Source organism: Scomber scombrus, chromosome 17 (assembly GCF_963691925.1).
Source record: "Scomber scombrus chromosome 17, fScoSco1.1, whole genome shotgun sequence".
NCBI classification, from domain to species: Eukaryota; Metazoa; Chordata; class Actinopteri; order Scombriformes; family Scombridae; genus Scomber; species Scomber scombrus.
The window spans coordinates 474,035-494,034 of NC_084986.1; the positions used below are offsets into that span (position 1 = coordinate 474,035).

General features: G+C 41.8%; 2 protein-coding genes and 4 non-coding genes across 6 annotated transcripts in view; 1 reads left to right on the plus strand and 5 right to left on the minus strand.

The window, feature by feature from the left end:
• The window catches only part of LOC133997984 (pleckstrin homology domain-containing family G member 3-like), a 378,673-nt gene that overhangs the window by 173,495 nt on the left and 185,178 nt on the right, over nucleotides 1-20,000 (minus strand). The gene's annotated exons all lie outside the window — the stretch shown is intronic.
• On the plus strand, nucleotides 444-1,959 carry zbtb25 (zinc finger and BTB domain containing 25). The gene is given in 4 exon segments (XM_062436821.1): nucleotides 444-616; nucleotides 829-1,137; nucleotides 1,139-1,297; nucleotides 1,299-1,959. Coding segments are annotated over 4 exon segments (1,302 nt in total).
• Nucleotides 16,915-16,987, minus strand: trnar-ucg (transfer RNA arginine (anticodon UCG)). The gene has a single exon. It is a non-coding gene; the product is annotated as a tRNA-Arg (tRNA).
• Nucleotides 17,195-17,268, minus strand: trnai-aau (transfer RNA isoleucine (anticodon AAU)). Its single transcript has one exon. It is a non-coding gene; the product is annotated as a tRNA-Ile (tRNA).
• Nucleotides 17,646-17,718, minus strand: trnar-ucg (transfer RNA arginine (anticodon UCG)). The gene has a single exon. It is a non-coding gene; the product is annotated as a tRNA-Arg (tRNA).
• Nucleotides 18,258-18,330, minus strand: trnar-ucg (transfer RNA arginine (anticodon UCG)). Its single transcript has one exon. It is a non-coding gene; the product is annotated as a tRNA-Arg (tRNA).

Here is a 20,000-nt window from a genome sequence, read left to right on the forward strand (position 1 = left end):
CAGAGTGTGTGTTACAGTGTGTGTGTGTGTTACAGAGTGTGTGTGTGTTACAGTGTGTGTTACAGTGTGTGTGTGTGTGTTACCGAGTGTGTGTTACAGTGTGTGTGTGTGTGTTACAGTGTGTGTGTTACAGAGTGTGTGTGTGTTACAGAGTGTGTGTTACAGTGTGTGTGTGTGTGTTACAGAGTGTGTGTGTGTGTTACAGAGTGTGTGTGTGTTACAGTGTGTGTGTGTGTGTGTGTTACAGAGTGTGTGTTACAGTGTGTGTGTGTGTTACAGAGTGTGTGTTACAGTGTGTGTGTGTGTTACAGAGTGTGTGTTACAGTGTGTGTGTGTTACAGTGTGTGTGTGTGTGTGTGTTACAGAGTGTGTGTTACAGTGTGTGTGTGTGTGTGTTACAGAGTGTGTGTTACAGTGTGTGTGTGTGTGTTACAGAGTGTGTCATGGAGGTTTCGGCTCACAGCCTCTTCCTGCTGCAGCAGCTCAACGTTCAGAGAGAATTCGGCTTCCTGTGCGACTGCACCGTTGCCATCGGTAACGTGTACTTTAAAGCCCACCGAGCCGTTCTGGCCGCTTTCTCCAACTACTTCAAGATGATCTTCATCCACCAGTCCAGGTCAGGGTGGACAGAATAACGTGAACAGCCACAGGAAACATTCTTTAACAGGCCGTTTTAGCTCCTGTCTCTTTAAGACCCAGCAACCACCTTAGCAACCACCTTAGCAACCAAACAGCAATTCTAGATATTTTTACCTTGTGTTTTGGATGTTTGATATCGGACATAACTCTCTCTCTCTCTCTCTCTCTCTCTCTCTGTCTCTGTCTCAGCGAGTGTATAAAGATTCAGCCCACAGACATCCAGCCGGACGTCTTCAGCTATCTTCTCCACATCATGTACACCGGTTTGTGTCCGAAGCAGCCGGTGGATCAGAGTCGTCTTCAGGAGGGAATAAAGTTCCTTCACGCCTACCAGCTGTGCCGAAAACCGGGCGATGGCGCGGCCGACGCCGCCACCGACGTGGTCCGCATGTCCAACCTGTACGGCATCCAGATCTCCTCCCAGCTGGCCAACAAAGACGCTGCCGGAGTCCCCAAATCCAGCACGGCGTCACTGGAGGACGGGCGGCGGGGGGGGGCGCTCCCTCGCCGTGGGGCTGGACGGCGTCCCGTCCGACCGCCACGCATCGTCGCTACGCAACGTCTGCTCCGTGGCGTCCGGAGACGACTCGGACATCTCGAATCGCATCAAGCAGGAGCGCGTGGAGGACGAGGAGGACGGGGAGGGAGACCCGGGGGCGGGGGGGGGGGTCGCCGTCGCAGGACAGCAGTCCCAGTCTGCTGTTTAAGGAGCGAGTGCCGGTCCTGCTGTGTCCTCGCTGCGGCGAGCGCTGCTCGTCCCCCGAGGGTCTGCGAGAGCATCTGTTCAGCCACGCCCTCGACCCCACCCGCCTCATGGGGGGGCTGGACGGCGGCGGGGAGGAGGGGCCGGCGGGGGGGCAGGAGCAGCTGGACGCAGGCTGTCTGGAGGAGGCGCTGCGGCAGAGCCAGGCGCTCGCCAACCAGCTGGCCGCCGAGCTGCGGAGGAGCCGGGGGGGCGGAGGGGGGGGAGGGGGGAGCAGCCCCGCCCCCGCCGGCCTGACCTCACGGAAACGTAAGATCGCCTGCGCCGTCTGCAGCCTGCGCTTCTCCCATAAGAGCCAGCTGCAGGAGCACATGTACACACACACCGGCAAACCGTCCCGCTACCACCGATACAACCGGCTCTGCAGTCAGCTCTTCCAAGGCTCCGCCCACTGCTGCGACGTCGCCGCGGAGACCGGCGGAGGGGGCGGGGCCTCGGCGGGCGGCGCAGCGCTGCCGGACGACGCCAACAGAGACACGCAGGACAACGGCAGCTCCTGCTACTCGCTGGACTCTGAGATCTCACAGGAGAGCGTAGACGGCGTCACAGTGGAGTGACATCATCAGTCTGTGTGTAGGTGTGTGTGTGTGTGTGTGTGTGTGTGTGTGTGTGTGTGTGTGTGTGTGTGTGTGTCACATCAGCTGATCATCAAACTGTCAGTTAACTATCCTGCGCTTCCACACACACACACACACACAAACACCTCACACACACATACCCGTTTTTACTACCTCGTGGGGACCCTGACAGGGTCTAGAGACGTAATTTTAACTCCTGAATTCATCATAATTCTGTTTGAACAGAAAAATGACTTGAAATATCAACAACTCACATAAATTTGAAAACTGAATTTTGGTACAATTCATATGCAGTATTTGAACAAATGTTGGATTGAAACCCTAACCATTAAAGGTAGGGTTGGTAATGTTGGAAAGCTAGCAAGAGAGCTAGCAAGATTTGAAAATATCCCCTCCTCCTGCCTTCTCTAAGTTCCCCCCCGCTGCTCCCTCTCCCGTCAGTGAGTCCATCCAAGCAGAACTAGACATGAAGGCACCTGATTGGTTTTTGCTTTTCGGTGTGAAGAGCATGGATTGGTCCGAGTTTTATCAGTCCTGTGGCTGCCACAGAGGTCTGATATTTTCCGTTCCTTTTTCTAAAGTCATAATGTATTGATACCTCTGATAATAGAAGGACCATTTCACCCAGTATAACAAAAAGTGCTTCTGAACAGGATTACCAACCCTACCTTTAACACTGCATCTAATAATCCAGTTAGCCAGGGGGATAATCGCTAAGCTAATATGCTAATACGAAGCTAATATGCTAATATACACACTTACACACTTTGTCAGGAAAATGTTCCCACCGGGGAAATTGGTACACTGCAGTACCGTGTGTGACCTCTGGGGTTCACACAAAGTCAGGAATACCAACCCTGTGGGTATAACAGCACCAATCAGGAGGCTGTTTGCTATTGATTCCAATGCTCGGGCTAATATATGTCAGGTTGCGGTCCCCACCAGGACAGAAAAACGAGAGCACACACACACACACACACACACACACACACACACACCTCACACACCTGAATGAGAGGATTCAGTGGAGTATTCCTTTAATATAAAGCTGCCGTCAGTGTGATGTAGAATCAGACCTGCTGATGAAGATGATGAAGATGATGAGGAGGAGCGTGATGAGGAAGCAGCGGTGCCTTGGTGTGATCATGTGATGATCATGTGATCATACGATGGTTTGATTGTGTCGTTCGGCTTCGTTCAGACAATCTGTGTCGATCAGCTGATCTGTGTCTGCAGGTCCTTTAAAGAATCGCACCGCCGCTAAAATGTTCTGCCTTTACTGAGAAATATGAGCCAATCGTTTAATATTTGGGACTTTTCCTCCTACGTTACAGAGCAGATGCCGGCTGCTGCAGAGCATCCAGGAAGTATTCTCTCCTTCACTTCCTCCACATGTTGTTATGTTACAGCTTTATTCACAAACAGATTACATTTTATTTTTTTCTCATCAATCTTCACCAGGCGGGGAGTTCCGGTCCTCTGAAATGAGGCCAACCAGGAAGTAACTTAAAACTGCATTCTATCAAAAGGCCACCAGGGGGCGACCGTTTTGGTGTCAAAAGGACTTCCGTCTCTATACAAGTCAATGGAGAATTCACCAACTTCTCACTTGATTTCTAACCTCAGTAAACGTTTTCAAAATGTGTTTATGGTCTCAATCGCTAGTTTAAAGCCTTCTTCAATGCAGTATGATGTTCATTTGGGACATTTTGGCCTCCCTGATTTTATATGTGACGATAAAGCAGGGTATGCATTAGGGCGTGGCTACGTGGTGATTGACAGGTTGATTGGTTCACAGGTTCAGGAGGGCGCCTCATGCTCCTCCTGATGCCCATATAAGTAGAATCCCTGTTTTTATTTTTCCCAGCATGCACCTGAAATTTTCTCAGATCCGATACTATTGGCCTCCGAGCAGCAATCCACAAACCAATGGGTGACGTCACAGATGTTACGTCCTTTATATATACAGTCTATGGCAGTGGTCTCCAACCCTGCTCCTGGAGAGCTACTGCCCTGCATGTTTTAGGTATCTCCTCACTCTAACACACCTGATTCTAATAATCAACTCGTTATCAAGCCCTTTGACGAGCCTCAGCTGCTTGATAACGAGTTAGAGTGAGGAGATACCTAAAACATGCAGGGCAGTAGCTCTCCAGGAGCAGGGTTGGAGACCACTGGTCTATGGCCTTTACTAATCGTGTCCAATCAGCTGGACTCTGATCACGTTATAGAAACATTTCAGTGATGATCAGTGCAAACAGGAAGCACCTGAGCTCCATTTAGATAATAAAGGGAGAATACTGATGAACATGAGATATTTCAGTTTTTATTTTTAATACATTTGCAAGAAAACCTTTTTTCACTTTGTCATTATGGGATGTTGTCTGAAGAGTGATGAGAAAAAAAGGAATTTAATCTATTTGTGAATAAAGCTGAAACATAACAACATGTGAGGAAGTGAAGGAGAGAATACTTCCTGGATGCTTTTTTATTATTATGCTCTTTATTTCTCTCATTTTCTTTCATGTGTTCAGGTTTTACAACTGAACCCGATCAGAGGAGAAATAAACGCGGTATGATCCTTTAACTTCAGGACAAAGTTCTCAGCTGGTTTCTTTCTGTGGTCACATGACCGGCGTTCATCGATAACGATGTTTATTGATTGTTGGTGATGAATGTTTGAGTCGTGACGTCGTCTCTTTTCTGTGTTTCACTGTAAAAACAAAACAGGAAGTTTAGTGTTGAGATGTTTTTTAGACGTCTGTTTTTTCATCGATGGATCGTAAAGTTTTGTAAATAAACGTCTTTTTCCACCAATCACACACAGAGCTGCTGCTGCTTCTGTCCAATCAGGAAGGAGAAGTACGAAACATGTTGACATCATCAAAACCCCAAAACTTTATTCTACACTTAATAAAATGTGTTTAATATTTTCATAAAAGTTTCTCTTTGATGTTAAAGCAGTAAAAGTTTAGTGACTTAAAACAACAAACTGTGAAACTTATTGATTTATGAATTAACTAATTACTGCGTTCAATATTTCACATCGAATAGGAGGTGAAATATATAATTAATTAAAACTTTATTCCTGTTGCACAGTTCATAGAGAAATAATGATTGATGATATTTACAATTGAATAAAGATAAAACCAGTAAAACAAGATAATAATAATAATAATGTGAAGATGTTTATGACTAAATTAAGTGTAAAAACCTTTAAGGAGACTCACTTCTGTTATTAATATATTTATTATAAAGCAGTTGTGCAGTTTGTCCAGCAGGTGGCAGCAGAGAGCCGAGCAGCGAGCTGAACAGATGCATTCTGGGAAACTGAGTCCTCTGACGTGCTGAAGACAGAAAACATCAAATATCAGGATTAAAATCTGATTTATTCTTTTAATATTTGATTTGATTATTAATGCAGCTTTAATTTGACTTTTCAGACATTTACAATAAAAAGATAAAATATGAGAATAAAGCTGAAATCTTACAATAAAATAATTTGTCTAATCACACCTTTAAAACCCGCCCTATAGTTCATTGGTATTATGTAATGATGATTATTCTGGAAGGTAACGACAAACAATACCGTTGTCAAGATAAACAGTCAATCAAGTTTTTCTGCTCACAGTTTGTGAACTCAGACTTCCTATAACAGCATCTTTAAAAAAAACAGTGTTACATGTTTGGTAACTAATTGTTTTTTGTTTTTTTAAATTAATAATGCAAAACAAATGATGAATGAAACAAATGATTACTACAAAGACACATAAGACACAGGACAAAACAACAGGTGGAAGTAACAGAAGAGACTTTCAACAATGAGAACTGAATGACTTTTAACCTGAAGGCTCCTCCAACCTGAGTCTGTCACAACCTGGAAGGTCTTTATTTCAGGATCTGTTTATATATTCAATTTAATACAGTTTTATTTATATGGTGCCAAAACGCAGCCGAAGTTATCTCATGGAACTCATTTAGAGCAGGTTGAGACTGTACTCTAGACCCAACATTCCCCCATGAGCAACACTTGATAGCAGCAGCAAAGGAAAACCTCAAGGTGGACGGCCTTCTGCCTGGACCGGCTGGGTTAAGAGAAAAAAGGAAAGAGACACACAGAGAGGTTTAATAATAACAACAATAAAAAAATAAAAGAAATATGACTAATAATAATAATTGCAGACATGTTCGTCAAGCTGCAGATATAGTTTTGAGCATTTCTGTCAGACTCTGTAGTTGGACCACACTGTGAGTGTTTCTGGGCTTCTTTAACCTGAGTGTAGTCTTGCAGGCAGGCACCTTTCATAGTGTTTGATTTGGGTTCACAATCCTGGGCATCAGGAGGAGCATGAGGCGCCCTCCTGAACCTGTGAACCAATCAACCTGTCAATCACCACGTAGCCACGCCCTAATGCATACCCTGCTTTATCGTCACATATAAAATCAGGGAGGCCAAAATGTCCCAAATGAACATCATACTGCATTGAAGAAGGCTTTAAACTAGCGATTGAGACCATAAACACATTTTGAAAACGTTTACTGAGGTTAGAAATCAAGTGAGAAGTTGGTGAATTCTCCATTGACTTGTATAGAGACGGAAGTCCTTTTGACACCAAAACGGTCGCCCCCTGGTGGCCTTTTGATAGAATGCAGTTTTAAGTTACTTCCACGTTGGCCTCATTTCAGAGGACCAGAACTCCCCGCCTGGTAAATACACATATTCCCAGAAAACATCCTCTGACATTCTTGGACCCTCCACAGAGATTTTAACCCTGTGATGAATGAATGAGAGAGGTGTTGAGAAATGTTTAAGATATAATTAAAAGAAAATATTAATACAGTGACAGTGAGGAAAGTCTGCCCACTAGACTGATATGGACCATTGACTGTACTGAAAAAATGAAAATGAATTAATAACAACAAGGATTCAATCTCATGATTAAATATTGAGTAAAGTAGCAGTAACAGGTTTTTTTTGTGATCAAATGTTTATTTTATTTTAAGGAAAAATATAAACATACAAAAAGCAAAGACAAAAACAAGAAAAAAAACTGGTGTATTCACATATTACAAAAACAGAAATATATTCATACATACATATACATAAGCATATATACACATAATAAACTACTAAAATAAAATAACAATAATTATAATAATAATAAAAAATAATAAACAATTAAAAAATATATATATAATAAAATAAATAAATACAAATATAATAAAATCTGAGCAAAAATCACAGCCCCAAATATAACCCATGCAGGATAATTAAGAGCCTCTATTGCTGACTCTTTTGCTCAGTGGACTCTAGCTGTTCACAACTCCAAATAAACAATGTCCAAATACACGGTCGCCTATAAAGTTGGAATAATTCTGTTTTCAGACACATTCCTCTTTTTATTTTCTATTTATACACATCAGTAATCACCTTTGACCAGGTGCAATGAGATTATATACACTTTATCCATCAAGAATAAATCACATTTTAACAATCATTTCATGGAAAGAGGTAAAAAATGTTTTATTCCAACTTTATGGGCGACCGTGTTTATTAAACCCAAGCTTGGAAAGAAAGTGGATGTTGAGGTTTCCAACGTGTGGCAACTAGTTTTTTTGCAGCTGTAAGTCCAACAATGATCCTCTATTGTCCAATTTAAAACCCAGCCCTGACAGATCATTCATTATGAGTGCAGCAGGCGAACAGGCGAATGTAGCAGAAACAGTTAAAAAAAAAGAATTAATGAGAAAAACACAATAAAGCTTCTGTACTGCTGAGTCCAAACTGACAAATAAAAGTGCTGAAAGGAATTGAAATAAAAATACATCAGTGTGAAAGTCCACCAGACTGTCCAAAAACAGAAAAAAGTGTCTCCATGTAAATCAATCTATTAATTACATTTCGTGACTGTTTCATGAACTGTGTGCCGCTATTCCACTGCAACAGATTAAATGTAAATGTTTTAAAAACTTAAAAACGTAAACCAAAAGACATGAGAAACAAACCTTAAAATATATCCATTAAATATATATTTCCAAAATAAATATCACTAAAAAATTTCAGTTTAGACATTTAAATCAAAATAAAACTTAAAGCTTAAAAACCTTCACAGTTGCGACACACAGATAGGGTTAGACTGGGTTTTACACACAGATAGTAACATAGAATATAACATAGTCATTAAGCCATGAATTACAAAAATAATTTAAAAATTATCATTCATCATCATTTTGAATAACCACAGTTTACCCATAGACTGTATATAAGAAATGAACCTGTGAACCAATCAACCTGTCAATCACCACGTAGCCACGCCCTAATGCATACCCTGCTTTATCGTCACATATAAAATCAGGGAGGCCAAAATGTCCCAAATGAACATCATACTGCATTGAAGAAGGCTTTAAACTAGCGATTGAGACCATAAACACATTTTGAAAACGTTTACTGAGGTTAGAAATCAAGTGAGAAGTTGGTGAATTCTCCATTGACTTGTATAGAGACGGAAGTCCTTTTGACACCAAAACGGTCGCCCCCTGGTGGCCTTTTGATAGAATGCAGTTTTAAGTTACTTCCGCGTTGGCCTCATTGTAGAGGACCGGAACTCCCCGCCTGAGTTTACCCCACATACTGGACCAAAGGTTCCTGTAGCTTGATTCTAGCCTTAGTGTTTCCAGTAGAGCAGCAACAATTAGTTCATTTATTGATTAGTTGATGGACAGAAAATTAATCTGCACGTATTTTGGTCATCAGTTTATCTGAGTCAAAACTAAACATCAGATAGACGTGTTTCTGTGTCATTTGTTTCTTAAAGGTTGAAGCTCACTGTTTGGTGGCTTGTTCCTTGGTCTCGGCCGGAGGGAAACCAACAGTCTGTTCTGCACTGGCTGAGTATTAATATTTCTATTAAGCTGAAAAAGATACTGGTCTACCTGAAAACTAGCAGATTGACACATAATCTAACAATTATAATAAATAATACATTTAATTTGTACCACCGGTGCTACAGTATGAATAACAGAGAAGTTAAGTAAAAGCCTTCTTAAACAAAAAGGTTTTTAGGCTTTTGTTAAAAACCGTCAGACGGTGAGGAAGGTTGCTCCACAGGTGAGGCGCAGCAGAGCAGAAGGCCCTCGCAGTGCGGAGCTTAGCACCGGGGGCTCGGAGCAGCAGGCTGCAGGCAGATCTGAGGGTGGAGGTTGGTTGTATGTCTTGTACTAAAGGCCATGACAGTCTTCTATGCATTTTATCAACACCAGTTCGGGGTCCACAGCCAAGAGCAACTCTAGCAGCACTATTTTGGACTTCTTGGAGTTTTGTGAGATGTGTTCTGTTAGCACTGGACCATATGACTGGACAGTCAAGATGAGACAACACTAATGATTCAACAACCTTCTTCATGTTTTCTTTAGAGACAACAGTAGAACACTTCTTACTGATTGCAATGCCCTCTTTCATTTTCTCAGTAATATCGTTGATATGCAGTGACCAAGACAGGTGTTCATCAAGTGTCATTCCTAAGAATCTGATCTGTTTAACTTGCTCCGGTTCCATGTGTTGCACAGAGAGGCGGAGCTGTTGATCTTTAGCTGATTTACATCTAATTATCATTGATTTAGATTCTGGTTTGTTTAAAACCATCTTGTTGTCAGTGACCCAGTCGTGCACAGCTTGTAGCTCAGCTCCTAATACACTGGTTAAGTCTCCATCAGTACGACCATCAGATGAGTAATAAACAGTCATGTGATCAGCATACATGACAATGGAGGATTGTTGTAAAACAAGAGGCAGATCATTTACAAAGATGGAAAACAGGAGCTGACCAAGGAAGCTACCCTGTGGCAATCCACAGACAACGTTTCTGACAGCAGAAAAGCAGCCATTGTAACAAACTGTTTGTCTCCTGCCAGATAGATAACTTCCCATCAGAAGAAGAGCCGAATCTGAGAACTTATAACATTCAAGTTTGTCAACCAGCAAGTTGCGACTGACCTCAAAGGCAGCAATGAAATCCATAAACACAGCCCCAACTGATTTACGCTCATCAAGTTCTTTGTACCAATCATCTGTCATGTGAACAAGAGCTGAGCAGGTAGAATGACCCGGTCTAAAAGCATGTTGACTCTCACTGATCAGTTTATTATCCATAAAGTACTTTAGAATCTGTTCATGGATCAGTTTCTCCAGGATGTGACTTAAGACAGGCAGCAGACTGACAGCTGTGCTGTTCTCTGCATTGAAGTGAGCACTTCTGTTCTTTGACATCGGAATGATTTTGGACTCTTTCCACTGAGATGGAAACACACCACGTTCCAGACACTGGTTCACTATGTGACGTACGGGAGCAGAGATGTGACTGGCTGCCTCTTTAAGCAGTCTGACGTCCATGTTGTCTGTTCCAGGAGAAATATCATCAGAGAGAGACGACAACAGACTCTCAACCTTTTCAACGTCAACTGGGACAAAACTGAGTGAACATTGTTTGTCCGTCATGATTCTTTCTTTTATGAGTTTACGTGATGAAGACCAGCCTTCATTTCTCACAGAACGTTTTAATTCCTCTGTTTTATCAACATAATATTGATTAAAGCAATTGGCAATCTCAGTGTCGTCTGTGATTAGACGTCCTTCTGATTCAATGTTGGTAACAGGAGAACATGAGTTCATCCCCATGAAGTCATTTAAAGTCTCCTGTATTTTCTTAATATTATTATCAGCCTCTCTGAGCCTCTTTTGGAAATATTCATCCTTTTTTGTAGAGACAGCTTTTACAATGTCTTTATTGCAATTATTTCTATAAAGTCTATCCCATTTTCTGACTTTCCTTTTTGCAGCATCTCTGTTTAACATTAAAGACGTTATCTCTTCGTCCATCCATGGTGCATCATCATTTTCAGCTGGGTCCCTCACTAAGGGGGCATGCTTGTTGGCTAGATTGTTAAAGATGCCAGTGAACTTGGATAAAGCATTCTCAGGGTCTGATTCATTGTGTACTTCTGTCCACTCAGCCCTCCTGATGTCACGGATGTAACTGGCTTCATCAAACATCTCGTAGGATCTCTGAAAGATAATCTCTTCTTTAAGTTTGGGAACATTTCTCTCCACAGTGACAGAAATGAGGTTATGATCACTACAACCTGTAGGTGTTGAAGTAATGTTTGAACATCTACTAGGAATATTTGTATATATATGGTCAATAATAGTTGATGACTTGATGCCTTTATTACCAATCCTCACCCTAGTAAACTGATCCATCACCTGGGTCATCCGACATTTAATTAAAACAGAGTCAATTTTCTTTTTTTGGGAACATTTTTTGGCCCAATCAATGTTGAAGTCTCCCAGGAGGAAAATGTCCATGTTTTCTTTAGACACTGTTTTTATTCTTTCACAGATTTTCAAATATGCATCCTTGCTTTCTGGTGGTCTGTAACAACAACCCACTAAAACTGGTCTTTCATCATCAAGTTGAAGCTGAACCCAAATAATCTCTAAATCAGAGCACATTAAGTCTCTCCGTATTTTACCTGGGATCTGATCGTGAATGTAGAAAGCTACACCACCTCCATTCTTGTTTCTATCTCTTCTGTACAAACTGTAACCTTTAATATACAATTTACTGTCATCAAAACTTGGGTCTAAATGTGTTTCGGAGAGTGCCAACACATGGATCTGATGAAGTGCTAATATATGATAAATCTCATGAATCTTTTTTCTCAGAATGCATATGTTCAAATGAGCTAGAGATAATTTTTTGGGAATGTGAATCTCTGGCTGAGAGTCAGGATTGAGAGATGAAGAAGCCATGGGTATCACAGTGTTATAACAGAATGGACTAATTATCAGATGTTTGACTTTTAATGTGTGTGTGTGTGTGTGTCGGCCCACAGCTGATGGTATCACACTAATCTTTGATGTTGTACCGTATCTTCAGCAGCAGGAGGCAGCATGAACTCGCCACACTATGAAGACCAGTCAGGTTCCCTATGAGACACACAAATAGAGATCAATGTTCTTAATGTTTCAAGTCTTCTTCAGTTCAGCACAATGTTCATTTTGTAAACCATGGTCCCAGTTCATTCAAACTGACGATAAAACAGGGCATGCTTTAGGGCAGGCCTATCCAAGCTATTCCACAAAGGTTCATGTGGCTGCAGGTTTTTGTTCCAACCAATCAACTGCCTGAAGACTGAGATCAGCTGATTAAATGTGTCAAGTCTGGTGTGCTCCTGCTTGGTTGGGATGAGAACCTGCAGCCACATGGTCCTTTGTGGAATAGCTTGGACGCCCCTGCTTTAGGGGTGTGGCTACATAGTGATTGACAAGTTGCTACCATGGAAATAACAGTTAGGTAACGAAACCATGGTGTAACCCCAGATTTACAGAGTATAGCCATAGATAGTGTCGGCTATGGCTATACTATATATTTTTCCAACTCATGGAAGTTAATTCTTACATTTTGGTCTCTAATAAAGGTTTGATGGCAGCAGACAAACTGCAGACTCAAAACAGGAGTCCACAAATCAACAGGTGACGTTATGAAGTTACATCTATTAGTTTGACAGTCTATCAGATACACAAACACTCTGCAGCTGCAACACATAGATATAAATACTCACATTGTTGTGGAGTGTTTCAGATTTCAGGCTTCTGGGGTCGATCGTCTCCTGGTCTGATGCTTCAACTCTGGGTGCTTCAATGCTTAAAAAGGCAAAACAATGTGAAATCAAATAAATTAGATCATATCTTAATATCACAAATAATTGAAATAGGAATATAATGATAAAAATGGCCCTTTTGTTCAAGGGAGAGAAAATGAACACTAGATGATTTTTGACACAATTGAAGTAAAGCAGGAAAGGAAAGGTTTACTTCCATTAAATTTAGCTTCACTACGACTCACTAAACTTTAACTCCTCCTTCCTTTAGCGAGTAAAACCAAAAGATCAAATCATTAACAAATATGTGAAGGTGAATGAGAAGTAATGTCTGTGACGCCTTTCCAGAATCTCTTGATGTAATCAGAATACCAGCGTGACACTAACTGATATAACTGATACGGACAGTATGAGGAAATAACTTTACTATTATCACATATCAAACACACATATTTATAAATGTATTTCAGTTCAAATTACCTTTAAAAAAATTAAAAAATTGTGGCACATACCCAGTATCACTAACATTGATTAATGTAAACAATGTAATATATAATATAATTATTTATTTCTAATCAGTAACTTTGTATATTTTAAGTACATTTGACTTATTAATTAAGTTTTAACCCTTCTGTTGTCCTCCAGTCAAGGAAGGAAGGAAAGATGGAAGGATGGAAGGAAGGAAGGAAGGATGGAAGGAAGGAAGGAATGATGGAAGGGAGGAAGAAGGAAGGAAAGGAGGATGGAAGGGAAGGAAAGAAGGAAAGGAAGAAAGGACAGAGGAAAGAATGATGGAAGGAAGGTAGGAGGGAGGAAGGAAGGGAGGAAAGGAAAGAAGGAAGGGAGGAAGGAAGGAACAGTCAAAACAGACGGGGTCAATTTGACCCGGGAGGACGACACGACGGTTAAAGTGTTTTTATTCTGTTACTGTGAGTAAGTCGGTTCCTCTGGGTTCTGTCTTTGGACCAGTCCGGTTTTCTCTCTACGTGTTACCCTCAGAGCATTTCATCTACATGTCTCTCTATGCAGATGACACTCATGTGTACCTCTCTTCTTGTGATAATCAGGAGATTCCTGATCAGGAGAATCTGTAAGATAATTCCTTGGTAACTTAACTTTACTACCTTTAAAGTAAGAGACCTGGAGAACAGAAGTATTGAACAGCCAACTTGGGATCTTTATTGAATATGCTTTGGACACGGCATACAATCAACAGAGACTATTGTAAACAGCTCACGCCTCATCCTCTCTCCAGACTATTTATACCACTGGTTTGGCATATAGGCGTCCTTTGGCCTTTCTGTGGGCCAGGTCAAGCCGACCTGGCGTGTCCAGCTGGGATCTGGTTACCTGGAAGCCTAACAACTTTCTCTCAATGATGACTTCAAAACATCCTTTTAGGGATATGGATATGGCAAAAGCTCCCTACACAGGCTGGTTGCGACATCCCAAACTGGTGCATCTATTGACCTTTCGTCTCACTTGTTGACACATGACACACACAGTCAATCTGCCACTACATAGTCCCTCCTCTTTATGATTTTATCATAAATGTCTGTGGAGATTATGTATGATAAATCTACCTCTGTATGTGTGTGCATGGGCAAGATATATGTCTCCGAGTGCAACCAGTAGTTCTTTTATCCAAAATCAGTTCAGTTTTATTCAGACTGTCTCTCATGCTCTTATTTACTGTTTTATTTTACTCACTTTACTCTTCCTCGTATGTAGAGTTGCTCATTTTGCTTCTGTATTTCTTTCCCAATGTTCCAATATTATACATTATAGTCATTATCTCAATTCTTATTTTATTTATTGCTTTCTATATTTCTTTCCCAAGCTAAAGCTTTTTAATTGTTTTAAATTGAACTTGTTTTAAGACTCATATATAAATAAAAATGATGATTACTAACTTATTAACTAGCTTACTCACCTGCTGTACGTGTCCGTGGTCACCTGATGCCGGTGTGAGAGGAAGATGCAGATTGATGAAGAAGCGTTGGTGAAACGTTGAGAGTGGATTTAAAGCTGCATCATCAGACGCTCTGTCAACACCAGCAACATCCTGTCTGCTTTAAATCTGACTCACCTGAAGCCTCACCCTGCAGAGTTACCTTTAAAACCCGCCCCTGTACATCTAGATTAGATTAGATTACATTCAATGTTACTGTCATTGTGTAGAGTAAAGAGAGCAGATAGCATCAAACCACAAATGCAAAAAGTACAGTATTATTTATAGAAGTGTGCGCTACAGTATAAGTGATGCAATATCGTCCAAGATGTAGTGGTGAATAAAAACAGGAGTTACAATATATAAACATTATATATGTTAATAATTTATAGTTATAACAAACAACACTACTGTCAAAATAAACAGTCAATGTCACGAATCCTCTGTGACTCCAGCCTGCTGTTGTGTTTTCTTTACTTTCTGTTTTTGTGCTTGGTGTGTTTTTGTTTTGTCTGTCTGCTCTCCTGCTTTCCTGCTTTCCTGCTTTCCTGCTGTCCATGCACCTACTTTGCATCCTGAGACATCACCTGACTGTAATCAAGCAATCAGCACATCTCCATAACAAGCCAGCACAGACAGCCAGTCGCTGCTAGATCATTGTATAGAAGAGCCGCTCCACCTCTAACCTGCTGTTCTTTCTGTTCTAGGATCCTGCCTACATGCTACCCTGCTAGCCTTTAACACGATCTCTACACCTGTGTTCTTTGGAGAAATAAAGACTGTTTTTGCCATCACAAGCGAGTCTCTCCCTGCATCTGGGTTCAGCCAAAAATAGTGACACATAGTTTTTCTGTTTATGCATTTGTGAACTTCCTATAACAGAAGCCTTAAAACACCACTGTGCATTACAAGCTTTGTTTTTATATTGCTAATTCAAGACAAGTGATTAACCCTCCTGTTGTCCTCGAGTCAAGGAAGGAAGGGAGGAAGAAGGAAGGAAAGGAGGGAGAAAGGAAGGCAGGAAGAAAGAAGGAAAGGAAGAATGGGAGGGAGAAAGGAATAGAGGAAGGGAGGAAGGAAAGAAAGAAGGAAGGAAGGAAGGAGGGATGTAAAGAAGGAGGGAGGGAGGGAGAAAGGAAGGACAGAAGGAAGGAAGAAAGGGGATGGAGGAAGGAAAGAAGGAGAGAAGGAGGGAGGGAGGGAGGAAGGACAGATGGAAGGAAGGAAGGAAGGAAAGAAGGAACAGTCAAAACAGACAGGGTCAATTTGACCCGGGAGGACGACAGGAAGGTTAACGCAGGACAAGGCAACAGAAGTGACTCATAGCCTCTTATTATTATTATTATTATTATTATTATTATTATTATCGGCCCTAAAAGTGCAAACATCTTGGCGTCATCTTTGATAACCACCTCAACGTTACCCAATCTTCCACTCTTTGTTTCTGCAGACTGTCACACATGCTTTATTTCCTGATGTCTCAACAGAGACGACATCAGTTACAGCTTGTCTAAAACAGCCATATTTGCCAAAAAAGTATTTTATTAAAAGAGAGCACATTGACAGATCTTCATTGAATCTTTTTTAATTTAGTACATTATTGATAACTTTTAAGGCTTTTACAAATGTGTGAACTCAGATTTCTTGTCGTGTCTGTTGTGTCTGTGTCTAAATGAAATCCATTCATTTCATTTAGCTTCGGCTCCTCATTCATACTGTTGCTCATGTGCAACTTGATCATTTCTTTAATCAGCTGTGGTCTCGCTGTTTGTCACCAAACTGCTCCGACTGGTCAGAGGACTTAATGAGCCTGAAATAGAAACTAACTCTTTAAACTCCAGCACCATTCAACTTCAGATTGATAAAACTGTCACACCTCTGAACTACAATGAAGACAAGATGTGATGTGATACAGATCTACAACATTGAGCCAATTTTCATAAGCGTGGAATTCACAACAACAAAAGAAAACTGTTGACAACACATTATATGGGACAAGTTCGTATTTAAGACTTTATCACAGTTGAAAGGGGAAAAATATCTACAGCAGAGATAATTGTTCCAGTTTTAACTTCTATATTTGATAGTTTTTTATATTTATGTCTCACAGGCAATCCATTTCATTGGTTGTTTTGTTCTGTCACCGTGAAGCTTCCTTGATCAGAAACATGATTAGAGAACGTCTGACCTCAGAAACACACAACGCCTTGATTCAAAGGATTCTATCAAAGTCTTCTTCCTGCTGCTGAATGTGATCATAAAAAGGGTGAAGAACCTTTCACAGCAATGCACTCATATGAAAGTCTTACAGAAGAGAGGACAATCAACCACGAAGGGACTCGAACCCTCAATCTTCTGATCCGAAGTCAGACGCCTTGTCCATTAGGCCACGTGGTCATGTAGACCATGACGTGTACATTTGAACTGGGCCACGGTAGTAGTCTACCGACAGACAGTCAGGAGAAGGAAGACTTTGAAGATCAAGCTTTTGCCTTCATGGGATCCATGTGTGAGGTGATGGGGCACTGTTGCACATTCCATGAGTTGAAAACACTGACATCTGAAGGACTTCATGAGATGTCCTCCCTCTACAACAATTAAGCCTGGCCTGTACAGGGATCGAACCTGTGACCTTGGCGTTATTAGCACCACGCTCTAACCAACTGAGCTAACAGGCCTGCTGCTGCCATTCTATCTACACCCGCGTCCCTAATAGAATGAAAGACACTCATTTGCCTTTAAACAACTAGCGACCTGGTGGAACCAGGCTTGTAAAAGTCTTCAAGAAGGGGAATTAGCTCAAATGGTAGAGCGCTCGCTTAGCATGCGAGAGGTAGCGGCACTATATTTCAGACTGTTGTTTTGTTCTGTCACCGTGAAGCTTCCTTGATCAGGAACATGATCAGAGAACGTCTGACCTCAGAAACACACAAAGCCTTGATTCAAAGGATTCTATCAAAGTCTTCTTCCTGCTGAATGTGATCATAAAAAGGGTGAAGAACCTTTCACAGCAATGCACTCATATGTATGAGAGTCCTACAGAAGAGAGGACAGACAACCACGAAGGGACTCGAACCCTCAATCTTCTGATCCGAAGTCAGACGCCTTGTCCATTAGGCCACGTGGTCATGTAGACAGTGACGTGTACATTTGAACTGGGCCACGGTAGTAGTCTACCGACAAACAGGAGAAGCAAGACTTTAACCAACTGAGCTAACAGGCCTGCTGCTACCGTTCTATCTACAACCGCGTCCCTAATAGAATGAAAGACACTCATTTGCCTTTAAACAACTAGCGACCTGGTGGAACCAGGCTTGTACAAGTCTTCAAAAGGGGAATTAGCTCAAATGGTAGAGCGCTGTTTTGTTCTGTCACCATGATGTTTCCTTGAGTAGAAACATGATTAGTTCCTTTGGAGAACGTCTGACCTCAGCTGTCAGGAAGGAAACACACAAAGCCTGCTGATTGTGATCATAAAAAGTAGACACATTTTTCAAAGCTCTGCATCATCTTACAAATTTTCACCACATGTACTTCACTCTACTTTGTATCTGTGACAACAAGCTTTTACCCATAATCAGCACTGTCACATTGCTTGGTGTACATGGTGGAAACATTGGAATATTCATTCCTGAACATACACAAGTCTTACAGAAGAGAGGACAGACAACCACGAAGGGACTCGAACCCTCAATCTTCTGATCCGAAGTCAGACGCCTTGTCCATTAGGCCACGTGGTCATGTAGACAGTGACGTGTACATTTGAACTGGGCCACGGTAGTAGTCTACCGACAAACAGTCAGGAGAAGCAAGACTTTGAAGATCAAGCTTTTGCCTTCATGGGATTCATGTGTGAGGTGATGGGGCACTGTTGCACATTCCATGAGTGGAAAACACTGCCAACTTTACATCTGAAGGACTTCACGAGATGTCCTCCCTCTACGACAATTAAGCCTGGCCTGTACAGGGATCGAATCTGTGACCTTGGCGTTATTAGCACCACGCTCTAACCAACTGAGCTAACAGGCCTGCTGCTGCCATTCTATCTACACCCGCGTCTCTAATAGAATGAAAGACACTCATTTGCCTTTAAACAACTAGCGACCTGGTGGAACCAGGCTTGTAAAAGTCTTCAAGAAGGGGAATTAGCTCAAATGGTAGAGCGCTCGCTTAGCATGTGAGAGGTAGTGGGATCGATGCCCGCATTCTCCATTACCTTCTTTTCAGTTGTCGATTAGGATCCACTACTTTCTGTTTATAGGTTGATGTCCCACATGCACTATATTTCAGACTGTTGTTTTGTTCTGTCACCGTGAAGCTTCCTTCATTAGAAACATGATTAGTCTGTTTGGAGAACGTCTGACCTCAGAAACACACAAAGCCTTGATTTGAAGGATTCCTTCTGCTGAATGTGATCATAAAAAGCAAAGCAAGGGAGACTAAGCTTTGCAACATTATGCAAATGTTCACCACATGTACTTTACTCTACTTTGCATCTGTGACTACGAGCTTTAACTGATAATCAGCACTGTCACATTGCTTGGTGTACGTGGTGGAAGCTTCTCATCAGGATGAACAGACACATATGAGAGTCTTACAGAAGAGAGGACAGACAACCACGAAGGGACTCAAACCCTCAAACTTCTGATCCGAAGTCAGACGCCTTGTCCTTTAGGCCACGTGGTCATGTGGAGGGACACGGGGTTAGTAGGATTGTACAAAATCTGCTGACTGACTCTGAAGCGAAAGAGTCTCTGTGAGCATCTCTTGTAAATATCCTCTGTATTTTCAGAGAAGCTCCACTACTTTTTGTTTGTAGGTTGATGTTTCACTGGAAATAAAACATATTGGAAAGAACACTTGATCCGTATTATAGGATCAGGACACGTTTTATAACACAACAACCTAAAAACACCAGGCAGCAATATGCATCAGTATGGTGTTTGAAGTCGATTTTTTGTTTATTTATTTGGCATAAATCAGGATTCCACTACAACAACTACACATGTTTACTGAATGAATTGAGCCTTTTTTGACTCAAAACCACAGACTGTATATAAGAAAGAGAGAGAGGAAGGAGAGGAGAGAGAGGAAGGAGAGAGGAGAGAGGAGAGAGAGGAAGGAGAGGAGAGAGAGGAAGGAGAGAGAGAGGAGTGAGAGGAAGGAGAGGAGAGAGGAGAGAGGAGAGAGGAGAGAGAGGAAGGAGAGGAGAGGAGAGAGAGAGGAAGGAGAGGAGAGAGAGGAGAGAGGAAGGAGAGGAGAGGAGAGAGAGAGGAAGGAGAGGAGAGAGGAGAGAGAGGAAGGAGAGGAGAGAGAGGAAGGAGAGGAGAGAGGAGATAGGAGAGAGGAGAGAGAGGAAGGAGAGGAGAGGAGAGAGAGAGGAAGGAGAGGAGAGAGGAGAGAGAGGAAG